Here is a 19,931-nt window from a genome sequence, read left to right as displayed (position 1 = left end):
TTACAAGCTCCAGTGGCACAGTCGGTTAGCGCGTCGTACTTATAAGTCAGTATCGACATAGAAATGCGAAGGTCGAGAGTTCGAACCTCTCCTGGAGCAATTAGTTTTGTTGATTCGTAAAAAAAAATCAAAAAAATGTTTTTTAGGACGTCCTGCTAAAATAGAACCTTAGAATCCACACGGCGAATAGTTAAATATTAAGTGTGCCAAATATTTAGAGGTGCTCAACTATAGAATCCTTCTGTAGTTGAGCACCTCTAAATATTTTTTATTCTTCTGAAACAAAGCAAATATAAATCGGCCGTTTAATTCATTGGCCATTGTTTATTTGTCATTCGTAGAACTCGCTACAACGAAATATTCTCTTTATCGAATTTAATGTTCCAACAAATGTTATATATGTTTTGCATAGACATCTCGACAATACTATATCGTAGATACATACTGCTAGTGGTATTTCATATTACACTTCATATTTCAATTTACCATAATGTAAAAATATAAAAATATTTAACCAATTACGGTCATATTCCATATAAGTTTAATTAAAATTAATCTTTTGTATCAAGAAATCCAAATAAAACAAAAAGTGATGCATGTACTGATAAAAGTACGGTAAAAAAAAAATAATAATAACAAAAAGACTTTTTAACGGCACTTCAGATGTTAAAGTGTGTATTTCGAAGTAACTGAGAACGCATCCAAAAATCACATCCTTGATATTTACGTCCTTGATATTTAAAAAGTTGATTCGATACTTTCGTATCGAGTCAACTTTAAAATATCAAGGGCTGATTCTTATTTTGCTGATTTAACATCTGCAGTTCAAGACCATTATCCGTTGATGGTATTGTTGATGTTTCGAATCAAGCGAAATGATAACATCATTAAAATCAATTCTTTATCTATCCTAAATTAAATTTTTTTCCTCCTGACTTTCAACAAACAATCATCTTGTCCGTGGTCTTTTTTTCTTCTGACTTTCAACAAACAATCATCTTGTCCGTGGTCTTTTTTTCTTCTGACTTTCAACAAACAATCATCTTGTCCGTGGTCTTTTTTTCTTCTGACTTTCAACAAACAATCATCTTGTCCGTGGTCTTTTTTTCTTCTGACTTTCGACAAACAATCATCTTGTCCGTGGTCTTTTTCCGAGATCTGTTTTGATAACAGATCGATTGTTGGATCATTCACTGAATAATAAGGTCACAAAAAATCCCATATCTACTGTTATTAGTTAGTAAATTATCGTATTCTAACTAATAAAAGTAAAGCGCTGAAAATGGCGAAGACATCTGTCGTTTTTAGAAGATACCGAAAAACTGTATTTACTAAAGTGGCAGCTTTCTTTGGTTAATGTGATGGGCACAGTGTAATACTATTCTAAGGAACTCGTTCAGAAACTTTCGCATCGAATGAAATAAAAAAATGGAAAAAATATTTTGCCAAGTTATGTGCTGAAATCAACAATTCTTTTTTGATTCTTGTTTATAGTTGGTGCAACTCGTAACATTGCTCGTATATTTTTACTTAATGCATGAAAGAAAATTTCCAGCAACGACAAAAATTATTATAAATTTTAATTTATTACAAAATCATTACAAAATTTATTACAAAATTATTACAATATTTATTACAAAATAAGATTCTAACCGCAAGTATTTTTCTTCTTTTTTATTCTCCTTCTGTGCAGTTCGTGTTGTTTTCAAATGATATTCAACGGTGATAGTTTAGTTAGATTTTGTGTTCAATCAAAATCTTCCACTAGATACAAGACGAATCTCATTGTCGCGACAAATAGCTTTTCATTTTGATTATTAACACTAATTTAAAACGAAATGTATAAATTTTTTTTTTGTTTATTTCAAATTTTTTAAACGACATTCCTGATTGTTTTTTTAGAAATCGAACGTCGTATTTTGAATATAAATATTATATCATTTTTGAGAAAGAGTTATTAACGAAGTTAACTTTTGGTATCCATTCTTCAACTTCCCGTTTAATCTCACAATATCTTATAATTGTCTTAGATAAATTACAATTATGGCGATTATGACTTTCAGTTCACAAGTGACTACTTTCATGTTTGACAACTAAGGGTTATCCTTCAAAAATCCATTTTTGATTTTACTTTAAATTTTTTCCTCTTACTTAAAATTTAATAAAAATATTTTCTAATGTTATACAGCTCCGGTGGCACAGTCGGTTAGCGCGTCGTACTTATAAGTCAGTAACGACATAGAAATGCGAAGGTCGAGAGTTCGAGCCTCTCCCGGAGCAATGTTTTTATAATAAAAAGCGCGAGTAGTCCAATGAAAAGGTTTAAATTAAATGAAACTTATCATTGTATTTGCAAATGTATAATGATTTTTCTAAAACGTTATATTTATAAGGATGTATAATTTTTCATTTGAAAACAGTTAATTGAGGCTGACTTAATTTCTCCCTGAATTTGAAAACGGATGGCCTTCCGCAAAAAATTTTTGAACAAGGAGACCCCACTGGTGTCGTTTAATAAAAATTACACTGGGTAGCAAAAAAGTTTGTTGCTTTGACTCTGGAACTTATCTTAACTTAATTTCGGATGTGCTGAGTTACAACCTGGCGTAAAATTACATTATAATTAAATTATTTTACTTTCAAGGGAGTTCAAGAGAGTTAACTGTTATATCAAAAGCCGATTTGGAAGTTAATTGGAATTGCTAAAGCATAACTTACAAGATTTTTTTTGCACAACAATTTTATTTCATAAAGTTTTAGACGGAGTGGTGGGAAAATAATCTTCTCAGCTGATTTTTTGAATATTCACGATATTTAACATAAGTCACTTAAAGTGTCTTATGGATGGGTCATTCTTTTTGTAATGATTCAGTCCAGCAAAACATCAATTTTTCTTCGAAACTGTGAGCACAAATGATCTAGGTGTGCTCACAATATTGTATTTTTCAAGCAACATTAAAGTGTCATTATGAGTTGTGGCAAGCTCGCCCGTTTTTCGTCCAAAAAAACTGTTGAAGATTTTTTCTTAATAAAACAATCAGCGTATTCAGTTCATAGCTGTACAGAGTAATCAGCGTGTTTTGTCCTTACGAATACATAACTGTACAGAGTAATCAGCGTAATTGTCCTTATGAATAGCTGTACAGAGTAATCGTGAAAATCTTCTATTAAAAAAGTAAACATTTCACTTGTTTAATTTGTTTGTTCTTAATTTAGATATTGCTTTAAGAAAAACTGAAATTTTTATTCAATGATTAACTAAACCCATTTCTGATTTTGTTGTATTAATTGCTTTCTTTTGGGAAACAAAGCTGATATCATACTCAGAGATATTGCTGTATAAAAAAAGCAAAAACATCCAGTTGAACAAGTTCCAACCAATTGCGGATTGCAACCAAACAAAGTCATACGCCATACCTAATCCAGAAGAGTATTTTTATACCGAGTTAAATCAAATAGGACATTTTGTTTTCATCACCTATTTGATTCTAAGAGGATTTCTAGGCAAATTTTTCAAACTTCATCGTTGAACCAACAGAGGCATGACAATTTGAGTTCCGTACAATTTTTCCGAATTTTTTTCTTTTTGTTTACAATGAAAAACGCGTTAAAGTCGAAGATAAATTTGTTATTTAGACAAAGGAAACCAAACACGAAGAGATTTTTTGCTCGATAATAAGGTTGGTACATCTTTGAGCACAAATTTACAGTGTAAAAAGCAGTTCAAAGGAGCTTCCATAGTAAACCAGGATCAGGAAGAAAACCATTGCAGCTGTTGCACCCACGCTAACCAGTGCGTTTACAAATCAGATTGACAGGAACCTCATCAGCTCAATGAGGATGGCAAAATATCTCATGCGATATGCAAATTAAACTTTTTTAAGAACTTAACGCCGTTTCTTTGGTTCAAATGCTTTTATCTGCTATTGTTTTTTTGTTTTTTTTTTGTCGCTGAACCATTTCCTTGAAGATCAGACAGAAGTTATTCTTTACCGCACTACTGTGGTCAGTATGTCCTGTCTTTTATACTTAAAAACTAAGTCAGCCATATAAATACAAAACACACCAAAATAAGAAAATTCTACTTTAAATACTTTTTTTTAAATATTAATAATTTTATAACTGAAAATAATTCCATCAAATACTAAGAAATTTTTAAATTGCATTAGATTAAAACTGTATAAATTTTTAAAGGATTACAGCAAGGTCCTGTTACAATAGTATTGTAAAATAATATTTGCAAGGAAAACCTTCTACCGATTATAAACTACATCAGCGAGTGCTGAACCCTTTTGACTCCAGTTTGTAGAGCTCTCTTAAGTGTTCTAGAAAAGCTATTTTTGAAGCAACTACTGTTAACACAGTAATGAGTAACAGTTTAAATAATAACAAAAAAAAAAAAATAAAAAAATAAAGAAAATTACATTGATTGGAAAAATTACGATTAAAATGTTAGAAATTTAAACAAGAGTTTTTTTTCAAGATCTATTTTAAAAGCTAAAAAACTTTTCATGCGCAAACAATAACGCCTATTAATGGAAAAATACTAAAATTTAACAGAGACAGTAGTTTATAAAGATAATTTTTATTTATCTATTTTAATTTTTTTTCAAAAACTCAGACAAGGAAATCGAACAGCAGTAAAAAAACAACATATGTAATACACAATACAGGCAGAGTACTCAAAATACAGGCCAAAAAAAGCAAATCACAGTACAGCAATTAATCATTATGTTATCCAAATGACATATATTCACACCTGATCTTTATCAAAAAGTGGTTATATTAAAAATCTATATGTATATTTTCAGGAATTTAACTCTTCATCCTTTTTTTCATTATTTATTTCTGCATTGTTACTTTCATCTGTATTTTCAATATCAGCGTCTAGAGCACCATAAAATTCTGGATGTTTTAGAAAACAGTCTTGCATCGTTTTAAAACTTTCTAAACAATCAACACCTTTTGGTTCTGCATCACTATAATGGAAACAGGAAAATGCCCCTTTAAATTCTTCACCACACGGACCATCAGCCATTCCTTGCAAACAGGGACAGTCCCAATTAATTTCACCATTTTCTTTAATTAGTCCTTGGGGTTCTTCACCATTTGGTAAGAGAGGATTTTCGATACTATTTTTGTAATCCTCTTCTGTAATGAAGATGATTTTATCTTTCCCTAAAATTAAAAAAATAAAACAAAATAATAGTAATAGTAATAATAATAATAATAATAATAATAATAATAATAATAATAATAATAATAATAATAATAATAATAATAGTAATAATAATAATAATAATAATAATAATAATAATAATAATAATAATAATAATAATAATAATAATAATAATAATAATGAAAATAATAATAATAATAATAATAATAATAATAATAATAATAATAATAATAATAATAATGAAAATAATAATAATAATAATAATAATAATAATAATAATAATAATAATGAAAATAATAATAATAATAATAATAATAATAATAATAATAATAATAATAATAATAATAATAATAATAATAATAATAGTAATAATAATAATAATAATAATAGTAATAATAATAATAATAGTAATAATAATAATAATAATAATAATAATAATAATAATAATAATAATAATAATAATAATAATAATAATGAAAATAATAATAAATAATAATAATAATAATAATAATAATAATAATAATAAATAATAATAATAATAATAATAATAATAATAATAATAATAATGAAAATAATAATAATAATAATAATAATAATAATAATAATAATAATAATAATAATAATAATAATAATAACAACAACAATAATAATGAAAATAATAATAATAATAATAGTAATAATAATAATAATAATAGTAATAATAATAATAATAATAATAGTAATAATAATAGTAATAATAATAATAATAATAATAATAATAATAATAATAATAATAATAATAATAACAACAACAATAATAATGAAAATAATAATAATAATAATAATAATAATAATAATAATAATAATAATAATAATAATAATATTAATAACAAAGGGAAATACATTTATATTTATTTACCAATTAAAAATTAATACTAATAAAAAAGAATTAAATAGGATAAGTTGTCATGTTAAGTCATATTAGAAAATATTAATTGTATGCAGAGCTAAAATTTATAACAAATTCTAAGGAAACAACTGCCAACCCTCAAGGTCTCCAGAGGTCCAGAGGGCTTTTATGACACAAAATTAGAATACAGGCACCAAGAGAGAGGCATGAATTAGGATAACAGGGCTCAACATTTAAACCATAGATATTTGTATACTGATACTGCTTCTTAAAAAAAAGTAAACTATATTAGAACTGGTTTATCTAAATTTATATATGGTCAAGTTAATTGCAAGACTCTTAAATAGCTCTTGTGTTTAGACCAAAAAATTATTACTTTACTGTTTCCTATTACTTGAGCTCTACTTATTCAATGTGTCATAATCAGCTTTACAATCAAAATGAACTTTAAAAAGTGTAAAAATGATGCTAAGAGAATTATTCATTTTTTTCTTGAACAATAATCAAGATTGAAAGTCAACAATGTTTGATGAAGGTTGTAAGACAAAGCACAACAAATGTCATACTATTTGTAAATTTAAGAACACTTGGCTAAAAATTTTGAAGCTGCCAAAAAAATTTGTTTAAAATTGTTTCAAAAAGATGTCTTTAAAATAACAGGCATTTTATAGAAATTTTTATGAAGACCACACGGGGAAAAATGGCAGAGCCACATGTAATTTTTTTTTAGTTTATGCTACTGTCCTATTAAACAGTCATAAATAGTATGCACTAAACTATATCTCAAGTGAAAAAATGAATATAAAATAAGGAAGTTTAGAGAAGAAAAAAAACCCTATCCAATAGAAAAAGAGGCATAGTCCATTTTTTACTAAGAAAAAAAAGCACAATCACAAAGTTCATGCAATCTTTAGAATCACGTGATCGTAGAGTCCAATAAAATGCAATGCTGAAGAAAACAACATTAAAGATGGTGGATGTTGGTGAACGAGTTGATATTGCAAATAAACCAAAGAAGAGAAAAATAGTTAGACGAGTAAAAGAAAAACTAAAACAACAGAAACTTTCAAACCACACAACAGGACCAGATTGCAAATGTACCTTTTTTTTTTAAGTTTATTTGTATTAGTTTGATAAATATGAAACTAATGTTTTGTCAGTAATAAATTTAAGTATATTTGAAGGTGTTTTTATTTCTGTTTTAAGTTTGCAATCTGATTTTTTCTAATAACTCCAACTAAACTATTTAATACAACCTCTGAAAAAAAACAACTAAACTTGCGATATACATCTGCATTTATAAAATCTCTCCCTTTGAAACAATATATTTTAGGATTAGATTCTATAAAATTACAGAAACAGCTAGTCAACAAAAACTAAAAGTACAGTTTGATGTTGCCAAAACAGTTTCAGTTACAAAACTGTCAAATTACACCCTTTTTTTCTCGTTTAATTTATCAAAATACCTGTTTTTAAGCACTAAATTTAAGTAGATTTGATCATGTTTTTATTTCTGTTTTAGAAAAGACCACTCTCCAATTCTTTGTAATAACTATAACTTAACTATTCAGGACAAATTCTAAAAAAAATTAAAAAAAAAAAAAATCGAGCTACATCGGCATTTTTGTGGTTGGACTCGCCCCAGTAAAATTGTGGTAAACATTTAAATTTTAGGTGTTATGTTCCTTATTAAATATTTTAAGTTGTTTCATTGGATTCGTGGGCCCAAAATATGTAAAGGTACAAATTTTCAGCTTTCCAACACACATATAACAGAAACTAGAACCAAAACCATTTTTAAAAATGGCGGATTTTTGTTGGTTGGAGGCAAACTTTAAATAGCTATATCTTAGGAACCGATCGAAATTACATGATAAAATTTTCAGGATGTTCATAATTTACTAAAATCTTTAAGTGGTTTAAAAATCAGCAAAATCTGAGACTTAGGGTTGCATGCCCTGGATGTTTTCACATGGAATCACCCAGGAGTCAAAAATAAAAAACATTTTTATAATGTTAATAAAGCAAGTAGCTTAGGCCTTAGCCTTAATCCTATGCTATAAAATTTAAGCATGTTTGTTTATTTTTAATTTAATTAAAAAAATCTTTTCTTTGTACAGGGGAACCACCAAAGGATCAAAGAGGACAGCACAATAACAGACCTCATAGGTTTAGTGATGATGTGGTAAAAAGAATACAAAACCACATTTCAGCCTTCAGAGGAAGACAATCTCACTACTCATTGGTGAAAAGTCGATGCATCTATTTGCCAGAGGAGTTAAATATAAACAAAAGGTATACAATGTTAAATGAGTTGTATCCAGATTTGCAGGTTTCTTATGAATCATACAGGAAAATATTTGACAATCACTTTAATATTTCTTTTGGATATCCAAGAACAAATACCTGTTCAAAATGTGATGAATTAAAGATAAGTATTGAAAATGTTTCTAAAGAACTTTCCAATAATCCTGTCAATGAATATCTGAAGTAGGCACTCCAAAAACTCCAATTTGAAAGGGACATTCATTAAAGAAAGGCAGACACCTTTTATAGAAGAAAACAAGAAGCATGACTCAAGGCATGCAAAGAACAAAGTTTTGAATTCATTACCATTGATTTTAATAAAAACTTGAGCATGCCAAACATTACTACAAACAATTTTTATTTGGTAGAAAAAACCCAAGTCCCTACAATGTCATTGAGTAAAAAATATGACTCAGTTTTTAAAACCTGGGTATAAAGCTGTATGTCCTGTACCTATGAGACCTCTGAAAAAAGTTATTTTTTCGAGCAATTCACCTGGAGTTATTAGTCATAGAGACTCATGGAATGGACCTATCCTTAATACCACTATTTTTTCAACACTAGGTTTTCAAATAAAACTGTCTGTATTGTTGAGCCTGTAAGACTATATAAGAAAAAAATTGTTCTTTCTTTGGCAAAATACAAAGATCTTCAGGCCCTCAAAAAATTCACTTCAGTGCCTGAATTTTATAACAGTTTAAAACATGATGAAACTCATGATGATCTAATAGATGAACTTTCAGACGATTAAATAAATTACAAAAAAAAATAAGAAAAGAAACCAATTCTTTTTGGTTTCTTTTCTTATTAAATCAATTGCACTTTCCTTTTGTATTTTTGTTGTTTTGTTTATGTATTTTTGTTGTTTTGTTTGTGTATGTCCTACTGAGTATACTCAGCATCAATGGGTATCCTTAATTGGGGTAAAGTAAAGTGGGCTAGGCATTGCTCTGACCACAAACTCTTCTAGTAAGCACTGGCAACAAAAGCTGGTTAATGGTTTTCCATTGGCCCTATGATCAATTTGTTCAAACAGCTGCTTAACTATCTTACGAAAATAGTTTAATAAGTCTTCAGTTGAATTTAAGAACATTAACAATGGAAAAAAAAGTAAAATGTCCAAAACAATGGAAAAAAATGGAAAGAGTCCATTTTAAGCTTTCTTACAAAATATTCTTATAACTTTATTAGTATAAAAGGTCTAAGCAATATTTCTGTAGAATTAGACTGTGAATTGGACAATCTCCTAACAAAAATAATGACAGGGATACTTTTATTCATAATTACTCTTTAGTTTCTTATTTAGTTTCAAACTTCAAAATTTAAATAACTCTGAACTGCAAAAGAGTGACTCTGCTGTTTTTTCCCGCGTGGTCTTCATATATATACAGTGGTCTTTTATACTCTATTTATTTTTAAAAAAGACTAATGATTTAAAACTATTATGAGATTTGGGTATGAGATGTAGGAGACAAAATATTAGAGCAAAAGAATATTTATGTTTGTGATTGTATTTATTATATTTTTACATGTGCAAAAGTTTCTGGTCAATTTTTACAAAAAGAAAAATTATTAGCCAGCATGTTCTACAATAGATTTTTTTTAAAAATATTTAGTAGCCCTTTGCAATGATAATGGCCACAGAATTGACTCAATCAACGGATTAATAAATACAGGTGGAATTTTTTATAAGTGTTCGTAAGAGTTCAAGTTCAATAATTGAGATGCCAGCTTAAAATTCTCACCAGTTTTAACAACTAGGAGGTTATTATCCTGAAATTTCATGAGAAGAATTTCCTTCCTTTGAAAATTTTATTATTTTTTCACGAAATTTAATTTGCATATGCAGAGCCATGGTTAAGCTCTTACATCCTTCTATATGAACTTGATGAACAACCTCTTACTATCATTGATTAGTATCCTAGGAATTTAATGTTTGGTTTAAATAAACTGTTAAAAATTTTGAGTAGTCATAGTTACTATTTTTCTATCTTAAACCTTAAAATTGTAAAAAATCTTACAAGTATAAAATAAGATTTAATAATTGAATAAAATTAAGGGCTAGAGGTTCCCTCTCACACATGTAGAATAAAAAACAAAAGTTAGTACATCAGCCTAAAAAAATTGCTATTGGTCTAACAGGTTATTTTAAAAAACTAAGAATCAATTATGCAGGCAAATACAATTCAATTATACAAATTATATAGAAAATTTTAATTCGTATTTAGTATGCATGTTACTTTTATTGTTTTTGAGCATTTAAATAGTATAGGTTTAAGACTCATTCAAAAACTGCCAAATAAAGGTTTCAGTTACCAACTGTTGAAAAGATTGAAATTATAGCAGTATTAATATTTTTTTATTTTGCCCCAAGCTTAAGTATCATGTTTATTACACTGCTTATTTAAAAAAAAAAGCCATGGCATGGCAAATAATAAATTCTAGGTCATTTTTTGATTTAACCTTTCAAAAAAAAAAAATAAGTGCTAGAGTCTGGAAATAGAAATTTGTCAACTTTTTATATTTATCTTGGAACCATAACTAAACTTTAAAACATACAATCTTTCAAAGAAAAAAAAACCTAAGGTCTTTAATCAACTTTAGTATTATCTTAGTTATACAAACAGAAATTACTAGCTGGAAATAATTTTTTTTTTTTGGTATATCCTTTAGTTAGGTGGTTTTCCTGCTTGTGCACTATTGTGACATTAAAATATTCTTTTTTCTCAAATTATCTATATATACAAGAAAAAGCGATATTCATTTGTCTTAAATTATCTATATATACAAGAAAAAGCGATATTCATTTGTCTTAAATTATTTACATATACAAGAAAATTAGGAATACCATCTTCTTTGCAATATGACATGATGTTGCCTTTGTTGCCTTTTATATTTCTTATCTGCTTGGTTTTTTATTAATAGTTTCTAAAAAAATTAAAAAGTATTGCACATAAATAAAATTAAAATGCATTTACTATAGATATTAAATATATGGACAACTTTCTTTAGTTAACAATTTTAGTATACAATAGGGTATAGCTAAATTAGGATTAGGTATTAGCTTAGTTACATAAAAATTATAACTTGATTTAATTATTATATACTTCAAACTGAATTTCCGTAAAAAGAAGTATTACGGAAACTTCTTTGTGAATTATTTGTACTAAGAATTTCCAAAAGAAAAAAAACTTCTGAAGTCCAGACGTTTTTACATGCGTTTTTTAGTAAAGCAGCCATTATGACAACATAAGCATGCTTTAAGAAATTTTTTGATGACTCATGAAAATCTATGTAGCTAATATTACAGACCATCCAATAAGTTAACAATTAACAGCATATCTTACTTATACAATTCAAAAAGAAAAAACTTGAAAGATATAAACTAGATATTTTAATAAAGTATAACTTAAAATCTATTACTTGACTAAAGTAAGATATCCACATTTCCTCATCTGTCATTTAGTCTTAGATTATTCTCTGAATTCAGCTCACGGTCACTCCATAATATTTGAGTCAGTTCTTTATCGTTTGCGAAGAAAGATAATGGCGGTAAGTGATCCTCGTTCCTTTTTTTTTATTTTGATTTTTATCTGCAAATTAAATCTTATTTTTAAACAGTCTCTCAAGTAAAAAGAAGAATTAACTGTTTGAAAAATTTTTACTCTTTTTAAATTTCATTGAAAGATGTAATTTTTTAAAGTTATCTTACGTAAAGCATGTACGGCTCTATTTAACTAAATTCTAGTCAGATTAATTTCCTATATTATATATGTAAATGACAAATAAAAATAAAATAAAATAAAAAAAAGCAAAAACAAAAAATTGAATATGATGATAACTTTTAATTAGCATTTCTATATATATAGTATATCAAAAAATTCTTTAATCTAAAGATATCCATCAAGAATAACCTTTACATATTTACAAAAATATATATCAATCAAGATAATCAATTTTTATTATCAATACTAAAAGTTATTTTCTTAAACAGATGGGACAGATATTGCTTAAGGTTTAAACCTGAACATAGTTAAAGGTTAAACTAAAACTAAACCATGTTTAGTTGTCTGTTTAAGTGGGATGGTTAAGTTGTTATAAGTGACTGATCTTAGGTTATGTCCACATGTTGTCCTACTATCAAGGTAGTTATGAAATGTGGTAGGAAGGAAGTGTTGTTGATCCAAGACAAACAAAAAATTTAAGAACTGGATTAAATCATAGTTCTTTGTTTCTATGATTTAATCCAGTTCCTAAATTGTTCATTTGTCTGGGATAAACAACATGGTCTCCTTCCTTCCATATTTCATAACTACTTTAATAGTAGGACAAGGTGTGGTCATAACCTAAGATCTTTTAACAGCGTAACCATCCCACTAAAACAGCCAACCAAACATAGAATAAATTCCATTACATATCAGTGCATCCTTTCTTGAAACAACTTTCTGTACACCTTAAAAACAGATTTTATCTGAAGGTCCAAGAATCTGTTCTTAAAGTCACTCCATCATTTCCACCTAAAAAGTTGCGCTTAACTTTATTCTTTACCTCTATAGCTATTTTCTCTATGTATATGTACATTTTATAATTTCTTATTTGTGTATACGTGTATATAGGTATAAATATGTGAATGCATTATAATAACTATTTGACCTATTTTTTAACTCTTTTAAAAGTCTGTTTTATAATTGCTACTTATGAATTTTTGTAAAGTTCTACTTTTACTATGTGACTAGTTTATTTCTTATGTTTTTCTCGTCTTTTTCTCGTTTAGGTCATTGCATTTTATTAGTGAATTACTATTTGCAATGACCTGTGTTTTTTCTAACATCCTTAACACAAAATATATTGATATTGATTGATATTGATATTGATTGACTTTGATTAAACTTCTTTTTTTCTCTAAAATTACCTATTTTCTGCATGTCACTTTCTGTTGATTTTTAGCAGTTTTTAAGACAATATAGTTGAAATAAAGCTTTTTATTTGTCAGTCACTATGTTTTTAGTTAATGAACCAATAGAGTAGATATAAAAAATACAATAGAGTCTGGAAGTAAAAAAAAAGTTGCAAGTTTTTTCTCACCATTCTTCAGATCATCTAACCATTCTTCAATTTTAATTTTAGGAAAACTTTGAAGAAATACTTAGCAACTAAATGACTAAAATTTTAATTTTTATTTGACATTTACCTGGTAATTTCTCATTTTATTGTAATGCAACCTTTTCAAAATAGTTACAAAATTTCTTTTAGCAACTTCCACTGAACCCAAAACCATTTTTGAATGGACTGACTGGTAAACCAGTTATGGTAAAGCTGAAATGGGGAATGGAGTATAAAGGTTATCTAGTTTCAGTTGATGGTTATATGAATATGCAGGTATACTATTTTCTTGATATCAATTAATAGTATTATGAATAAATGTCTGTGTAGTGTTATTGAGATATTGAAACTAACTGGTATTTGTTTAAATAATGAGTTTTGATATGGTTCCATGTGTTTTGGGTTTCGGTATTAGTGATATTATTGTTATATCAGATCATTATTAACAATAATATTGACTTTATCAATAAAAGTGCATAACAATATTTTTTTAAAAAAACATAGCATAACATTATTTTTTTAAAAGAAGTATTGTTATATGTTTTTAGCAATAATTAAATCTATATTATTGTAAATATTTATCAATACTTTACTATATTTTGTATTAAATGTAACTAAATGTTAAGTTAAAAATATTATTTTTACCTATTTTGTAAAATATTTTCTTAATCTATTGATTAAAATAATGATAAAAATTAAAATGTCTTATTTTTTAATGACATTTTTAAGATTAAGTTGTTAAAAATAGTAAAGCCAGCTAGGAGGACATTTCAACTGTTAAATTTTTAAAATAAAAACAAAAAGATTAAAAAAAAACTATTCACTTTTTAAAAAAGAAAATTTTTTTTGTTTGTTAATAATTATAACAAGTGTGGCTAATTCTAATTCAATTCAGGTAAGACCATTTTTTAAATTTATGATAAATATTTGTTATGTAGTTAAAATTTTGTTTTGTTTAAATTTCGCTGCTAATTTTATTTAAAATGTTTTTAAAAATTTTCTGGGATTAAGCAAGTTTTAGGATCCTCTTTAAAGTACTTAGACATATAATTAAGCTCCTGAAAAATTTTTTTTTTTTTTTTGAAGAAAGATGTTAAAATTTTAGTTTAAATTATTATTAAAATTGTAATTGAGCAACATTTTGAAGGATGCTAAGGCCAAGGAACAAAATTTGAATCATTTTGAGGAAGAAGTCAGTGCTACACCTTATGCTAAACCTAATGGCGAGAGAGAATTAATGCAACAAGTCATAAAGCTAAAGTAGAGTTTACAGAAAAAATAATGTAACAGCTTTCCCTTCTTTAAAAAAGAGTATCAAAATGAATGGAACATTCATTTTGATACTCTTTTTTAAAGAAGGGAAAGCTGTAGTCTAGGAAGTCTAGGAAGTGATATTGTCATCAAGAGACTTGGTTTTTTTTTATGACTTTTCTGGCCCCTAAGAGGATTTTGTTTAGGATGGCTAGTTAGATGGTAGTTGGTGGGTAACTGAACTCTCAATTCATGTTGTTTGGTGTTCTCAGAATAGTTATTATCTTTTTGGCTATTTGAGTTTTTGGATTGGTTTTATTGTAAATATGTTCCAGTTGATTTTGTATGTGGCTTATTACTTTTGTTGTAATTATTTAGCTTCACTTTTACCAGTACTGTTTCTTTTTTGTTGCTGTTGCTATCTAGTTGGCTTGTAGTCTTGTAAGAGTTGCCAATTATAGTATGTTTGTCAGGCAAAGCTTTCTACCAATTTGCCATTTAGTTGCTCAATTGAGGTTATTTTGTGTTGAATCATGATGTCAATTTCATGGAATTTAAAAGATTTTTATAGGATTGTTAAATGACACTGCATCTTGGACTTTTTTTAATGCTTTCATATCACACACACACAAAAATACTTAAAGTTTACTATCCCCTGGACTTTTCTAAATTGCTAATACTTAGTTGTAAAACATGTATAACAGATAATTGTTCTGTGGGACAGAAATCTTTTATGTATGGAAAATAACACTGCAACAAATGAGTCTATAGTGGAGTTTAAATGAAGGAAAATGTAGCTTTTTGTTAACTGGAAATTCCCTTCCACCTGCCAAGTTATTATATTTCTCTAAATACTTAACCACTTTGAGTTAAAAATTAGAAGTAATAGATATCTTTTTTTTAATCTGCTATTTCAACGCATTTCTTACTGTAGTAAAAACATAAAATTACTGTAAAAGGAAATTATTAGCACTTTTATTTTTTCCATGCATTTAAGTAAATAGTCCTTTGAATTTTAATGCAATTTTCACCTATTGTGATTGATTTTTGGATAATAATAGTCTCCTCTCAGGCTTTCACCATCAAAAAAGAGAATAACATAGAAAACAGTTTCAATAGAAGAGATTTTCATTGATGTCGAGGAAAATTCTCTTTATAGAAATTATTTTAATGTTAACCTGCAGCTTTTTTTTTCAAAGCTATTTTAATGTGGCAAATAAATTAAAATTGACCTTATGTATTCTGCCAATAAGTTTTTTTGTATAAATTGAATATATTGTATACAAAAAACATTTGTGAAGTAATGTAAAATAAAATTCTTAAATATTTGCATTAATAGAGAGAGTGATAAGTAATTAGTTAGGAGTACAAGTTATCACAACCAGAAAATTATTATAGACCTATTTCCTTACTTCACTTGGATGTTTAATTTGGTTTCTTAAAATTTCAAAATGGGCAACACAGTATTGAGAACCAGATGAGCTTTCCATATTTTCTCATATTAGATAACTAAGTAAAGTATCCAAAATGTCAACTACGCTGAGTATGTTTGGCACATTGGTGACTTTAAAGAATTTAAAATTAATTAAAATAATTCATAATGTAGACTTTGTGCTTTTAAGATACAATTGTTTTTCTGTTATTTATAGTTATTTTTTTCAAAGTTTTCTTTTGGACTAGACCATTTTTTCACTTAATTTTAAACAAACTACATTTGATTATCTATTAGACAGGTGCCAACTTGAAAATTTAAAAATGTAGCTCAACCATTATTTCTTCTGTGACCTATATTTATAATCAATAGTTTTTAGTTTTTGTGATAAATTTCACAGCATTAGTTGTTGCAGTAGTAAAGTATATTTGCATTACAATGATGTTGGTTACAAATAAAAACAAAAAATTGGTTTAAAGAACTAAGTAATAAAAAGTGAAAAATCAATGCAATTTTCTCTTCATAGAATGAAATAATTTGCAATTTTGATTTCTTGGTTAAAATTTTCCTCCTACTAAATTGAATTCTAATTTAAAAGACCATATCTAGCACAATACTGAACGTTTTAATCTATTTGTAAAGCAGTGCTATGAGATGTCATGTTATGTGATGTCTGTTTTACAGACATCTGATGAGTTTTAAAATATGCAAATGTTTTCTGATTTATTGGAATTTTTTGTTGTTGTTGTTGTTTAGGTTAAGCTTAAAGTTTATATTCCTAACTGAAATAATAATAATCAAACAAAAACACTTTTGCATTTATTTTTTTGCATTTAATTTATAGATTCTATACCAATAAGTAACAAATTGAATTAGCTGATTTTATGCAAAATTGTTGGTTTGCCATTGTTTATAAATAGTTTGGTTAATACTTTGAAATTTTTCATTTTAAGATCGGTTTTGTGTGGCTCATACTGAGCATGAATTTTTGAAAAAAAAAAAAAAAAGGAAGAGGAATTCAAAATATAAAGTACTTTTAATGCATTTGAATAAATTACTAAGAATTGTTTAAATTATATTTTGAATTGATTTGAACACTTGATTTTGGTTTTTTAAATATTTCTTACAACATATGGTTTGTTTATTTAATGGTAGAAATTAGATTTTGATCTCAAAATCTTTATAATTAATAAAGGTTTGCTTAAATTGTTTCTAAACTTTTTATTCTTGAGTTATCAAGTTTTGTGAAATATTTTTAGTATAAATCATTTTGTTAAATGAATTTAGTCTAAATTTTCAATCATATAATTTCAATTTTCCTTTTAAGCTGGCAAACTCTGAAGAATTTATTGATGGAGCATTTACTGGTAATCTTGGAGAAATACTAATAAGGTATATTTAAAATTACATTTGTAATTTATTTGATTAAATAGCTAAATATACTGCTATAAACACACTGCTGGGCCAGTTTGAGATCATTATAATCAAAAGCGAATGCAAGAAAAAAATATGAAGTGGACAAAATTAGATGAACATTAAAGTTAAAATTGACATGCAGCAAAAAAATCTATGATTTAAAGTGAAATGTTGTCTGCCACTCCTCTTTGATGACAGATGCTGGTCATAATTTTTTGTCCAGCTCATCTTATTAAAATTAAATAAGATTAAGAACAAAGCTTAGTGAAGGACAAGTCATGTTCTTCAAAATTTCTTTGCCTTCCTTTTTGTATCTACTGCATAATTTTGTTTGTAATCATTATCCTATTTAGAAATTCAATATAATCACAGTCCAAAAAGAACAGCATTTTGTGCTTTTCTTTTTGCGACTTTTACTAAATCAACTATAAACAACACTAGAGCCTACATCATGCTTCCTCATAGGAACCACACCTACCAATTTAGTCTCTTTTTCACTTTAGCAAATGTAAGCTCATCTTTTTGAAACAAGTATTTCAAACTCGAATTCATGAAACTAATTTTTTTTTTTTTCAAGTAATTGAGTGTGAACAATCTCAGTGAGTACTAAAATTTTTATGTCTTTTTTTGAGATTTTCTTTTAAGTAATACCATTAAAATTTGATTCTCATAGATGCCTTTTAACTGTAGCAAGTGATACAGGTTTGTTCAAAGTTTGTTTGCTTAAACAAATTTCTGATACAGTGAGTTGTCTGTTAGTATTGATAAAAAATTTTAGACTTTGTTTTAGAGTTTAGCTTTCTTGATGTAGCAAGATTTTGTTAACTTCTATTTAGTCTGTATCAGTATAGTGAGTTGATTAGCTTATGATTTTATCAGCTTTTCTGCAATTGTGCATTCAGATTTTTTTGTGTAAAATTGGAATTGACCCTAATTTCATGGACATCTCCTATTTTTGTTATGACTTTACTTTTAAGAATTCAATAAGAGAATAAGTTTTTACTCTTATTTATGCAGTTCTCCATAAATAAAATATATGATTAAATAAGCACAAAACAATAAAACTAGTTTTAGGATCAAAAAATATCAAGCGAAGATAACACTTCGTGGTTACATTTGGTTTTCAAACAAGTTTGCAGGTTTCTGACTTTTTGTTCTTTTTAAGCAAAATAAAAATGGTAACTTATTTCATACTTAAGTCTGCAAGTGTGAGGAAACAGTAATACATTCTACAAAATACTGTATATGTAAATAATTTTATTATTTATATATGCCTCTAAGATGGCCTCAATCCTCAGGTCGGTAGTGTATATTCTTAAATTCCAATTTGATCAGTTTTTTTTTTTTGTTTTTTTTTTTTTTTTTGTTTTTTTTTGTATCAATTTATATAATAACGTCTTACCATATTTGTATAGATTATAAATTATATAAGATATAGTTGTATTTACAATTTATACACCAATGCAACCGATATATTTTAATGAGCTCAACTTTTGTTTCAGATGTAATAACGTTTTATACATTCGTGGTGTTGAAGATGAAGATGACGGAGATGATGCTGCGATGAACTCGTGACCCAAATAGACTATTTATATTAGCCATTATTAGCCATCGTGATTTGAAAATAAAGTCTAGACTTGTAAATAAGCTGTTCTAAAGCATTTCATTGTTATTTACTGCTATATATGCGAACAACATAATATAAATTGCCTGAAAGTGTAAACGCTGTTAAGTGATGTCTGTTGTAGTATTTTCTAAATTAATTCTTATTCGACTGTGAAACAGAAATAATTTAGTAATTAAAACATAAAAATACAAATTGTTCTTTGTTTGCTATCACCTAAGTCATTTAAAATGTGATCTGTAAAGTAGTCACCAAGTGTTGTAGACTTTTTGAAATACAAATTCTGGGGCTATTTTTTGCATGAAATTCTAGAAATTTTCTGCTTTTGTGACTACCCAACCTCAAATGTTTTGAAAGAGTTATTTAGGTTTTAATCTCAACCAGTAAAACAATTTCAAAATGCTGTTAGAGAAGCACGAAGCAAAACTTCTGTTTCAGCAATCTTGTTTGGTTAATACCCCATTCACACCAAAAAAAACCGAGTTTTAATAACACTCGCTTTTAAAACGGTGTTTTATTTAGCTACCGCTTTTTTTAACTGTTATTTGAAACAAGGTTTTAAAAAGCAGTGTGAACGGAAATAATGCGTCACAAGTTTAAATAACCACGATTAAAACAAGTTTTATTTTTGGTGTGAATGGGGTATAAGGCTGATGTTTTTTCTTGAATATTTAAGTTCTATCTACATTAGTTTATCTAGTCTCCAGTTAGCTGGGAACATAATAAAACC

General features: G+C 27.0%; 2 protein-coding genes and 2 non-coding genes across 4 annotated transcripts; 3 read left to right on the top strand and 1 right to left on the bottom strand.

Annotated features, from left to right (window-relative positions):
* Nucleotides 1-6: 6 nt before the first annotated feature.
* Trnai-uau (transfer RNA isoleucine (anticodon UAU)) lies at nucleotides 7-99 on the top strand. Its single transcript is given in 2 exon segments — nucleotides 7-44; nucleotides 64-99. It is a non-coding gene; the product is annotated as a tRNA-Ile (tRNA).
* Nucleotides 100-2,187: 2,088 nt separating this feature from the next.
* Trnai-uau (transfer RNA isoleucine (anticodon UAU)) lies at nucleotides 2,188-2,280 on the top strand. Its single transcript is given in 2 exon segments — nucleotides 2,188-2,225; nucleotides 2,245-2,280. It is a non-coding gene; the product is annotated as a tRNA-Ile (tRNA).
* Nucleotides 2,281-4,640: 2,360 nt separating this feature from the next.
* On the bottom strand, nucleotides 4,641-11,312 carry LOC145195438 (mitochondrial intermembrane space import and assembly protein 40-B-like). The gene is made up of 2 exons (XM_090070536.1): nucleotides 11,224-11,312; nucleotides 4,641-5,178 (listed from the first exon to the last, which is right to left on the bottom strand). Exons 1-2 carry the CDS (start codon nucleotides 11,243-11,245, stop codon nucleotides 4,808-4,810), a joined length of 393 nt encoding a protein of 130 aa, XP_089926662.1. The 5' UTR covers nucleotides 11,246-11,312; the 3' UTR covers nucleotides 4,641-4,807.
* Nucleotides 11,313-11,708: 396 nt separating this feature from the next.
* LOC145195439 (small nuclear ribonucleoprotein F-like) lies at nucleotides 11,709-19,396 on the top strand. The gene is made up of 4 exons (XM_090070534.1): nucleotides 11,709-11,927; nucleotides 13,629-13,754; nucleotides 17,489-17,553; nucleotides 19,080-19,396. The coding sequence occupies exons 1-4, from the start codon at nucleotides 11,922-11,924 to the stop codon at nucleotides 19,150-19,152; spliced, it is 270 nt and encodes an 89-aa protein (XP_089926660.1). The 5' UTR covers nucleotides 11,709-11,921; the 3' UTR covers nucleotides 19,153-19,396.
* Nucleotides 19,397-19,931: the final 535 nt, after the last annotated feature.

The sequence above is a fragment of the Hydra viridissima genome, unplaced genomic scaffold, assembly GCF_058129835.1.
Source record: "Hydra viridissima isolate aposymbiotic clone 2 unplaced genomic scaffold, HvirCarnegie_v1 scaffold_13, whole genome shotgun sequence".
Taxonomy (NCBI): domain Eukaryota; kingdom Metazoa; phylum Cnidaria; class Hydrozoa; order Anthoathecata; family Hydridae; genus Hydra; species Hydra viridissima.
Note: the sequence above shows the minus strand (reverse complement) of the source record. Positions and strands in the feature narration are given on the sequence as shown.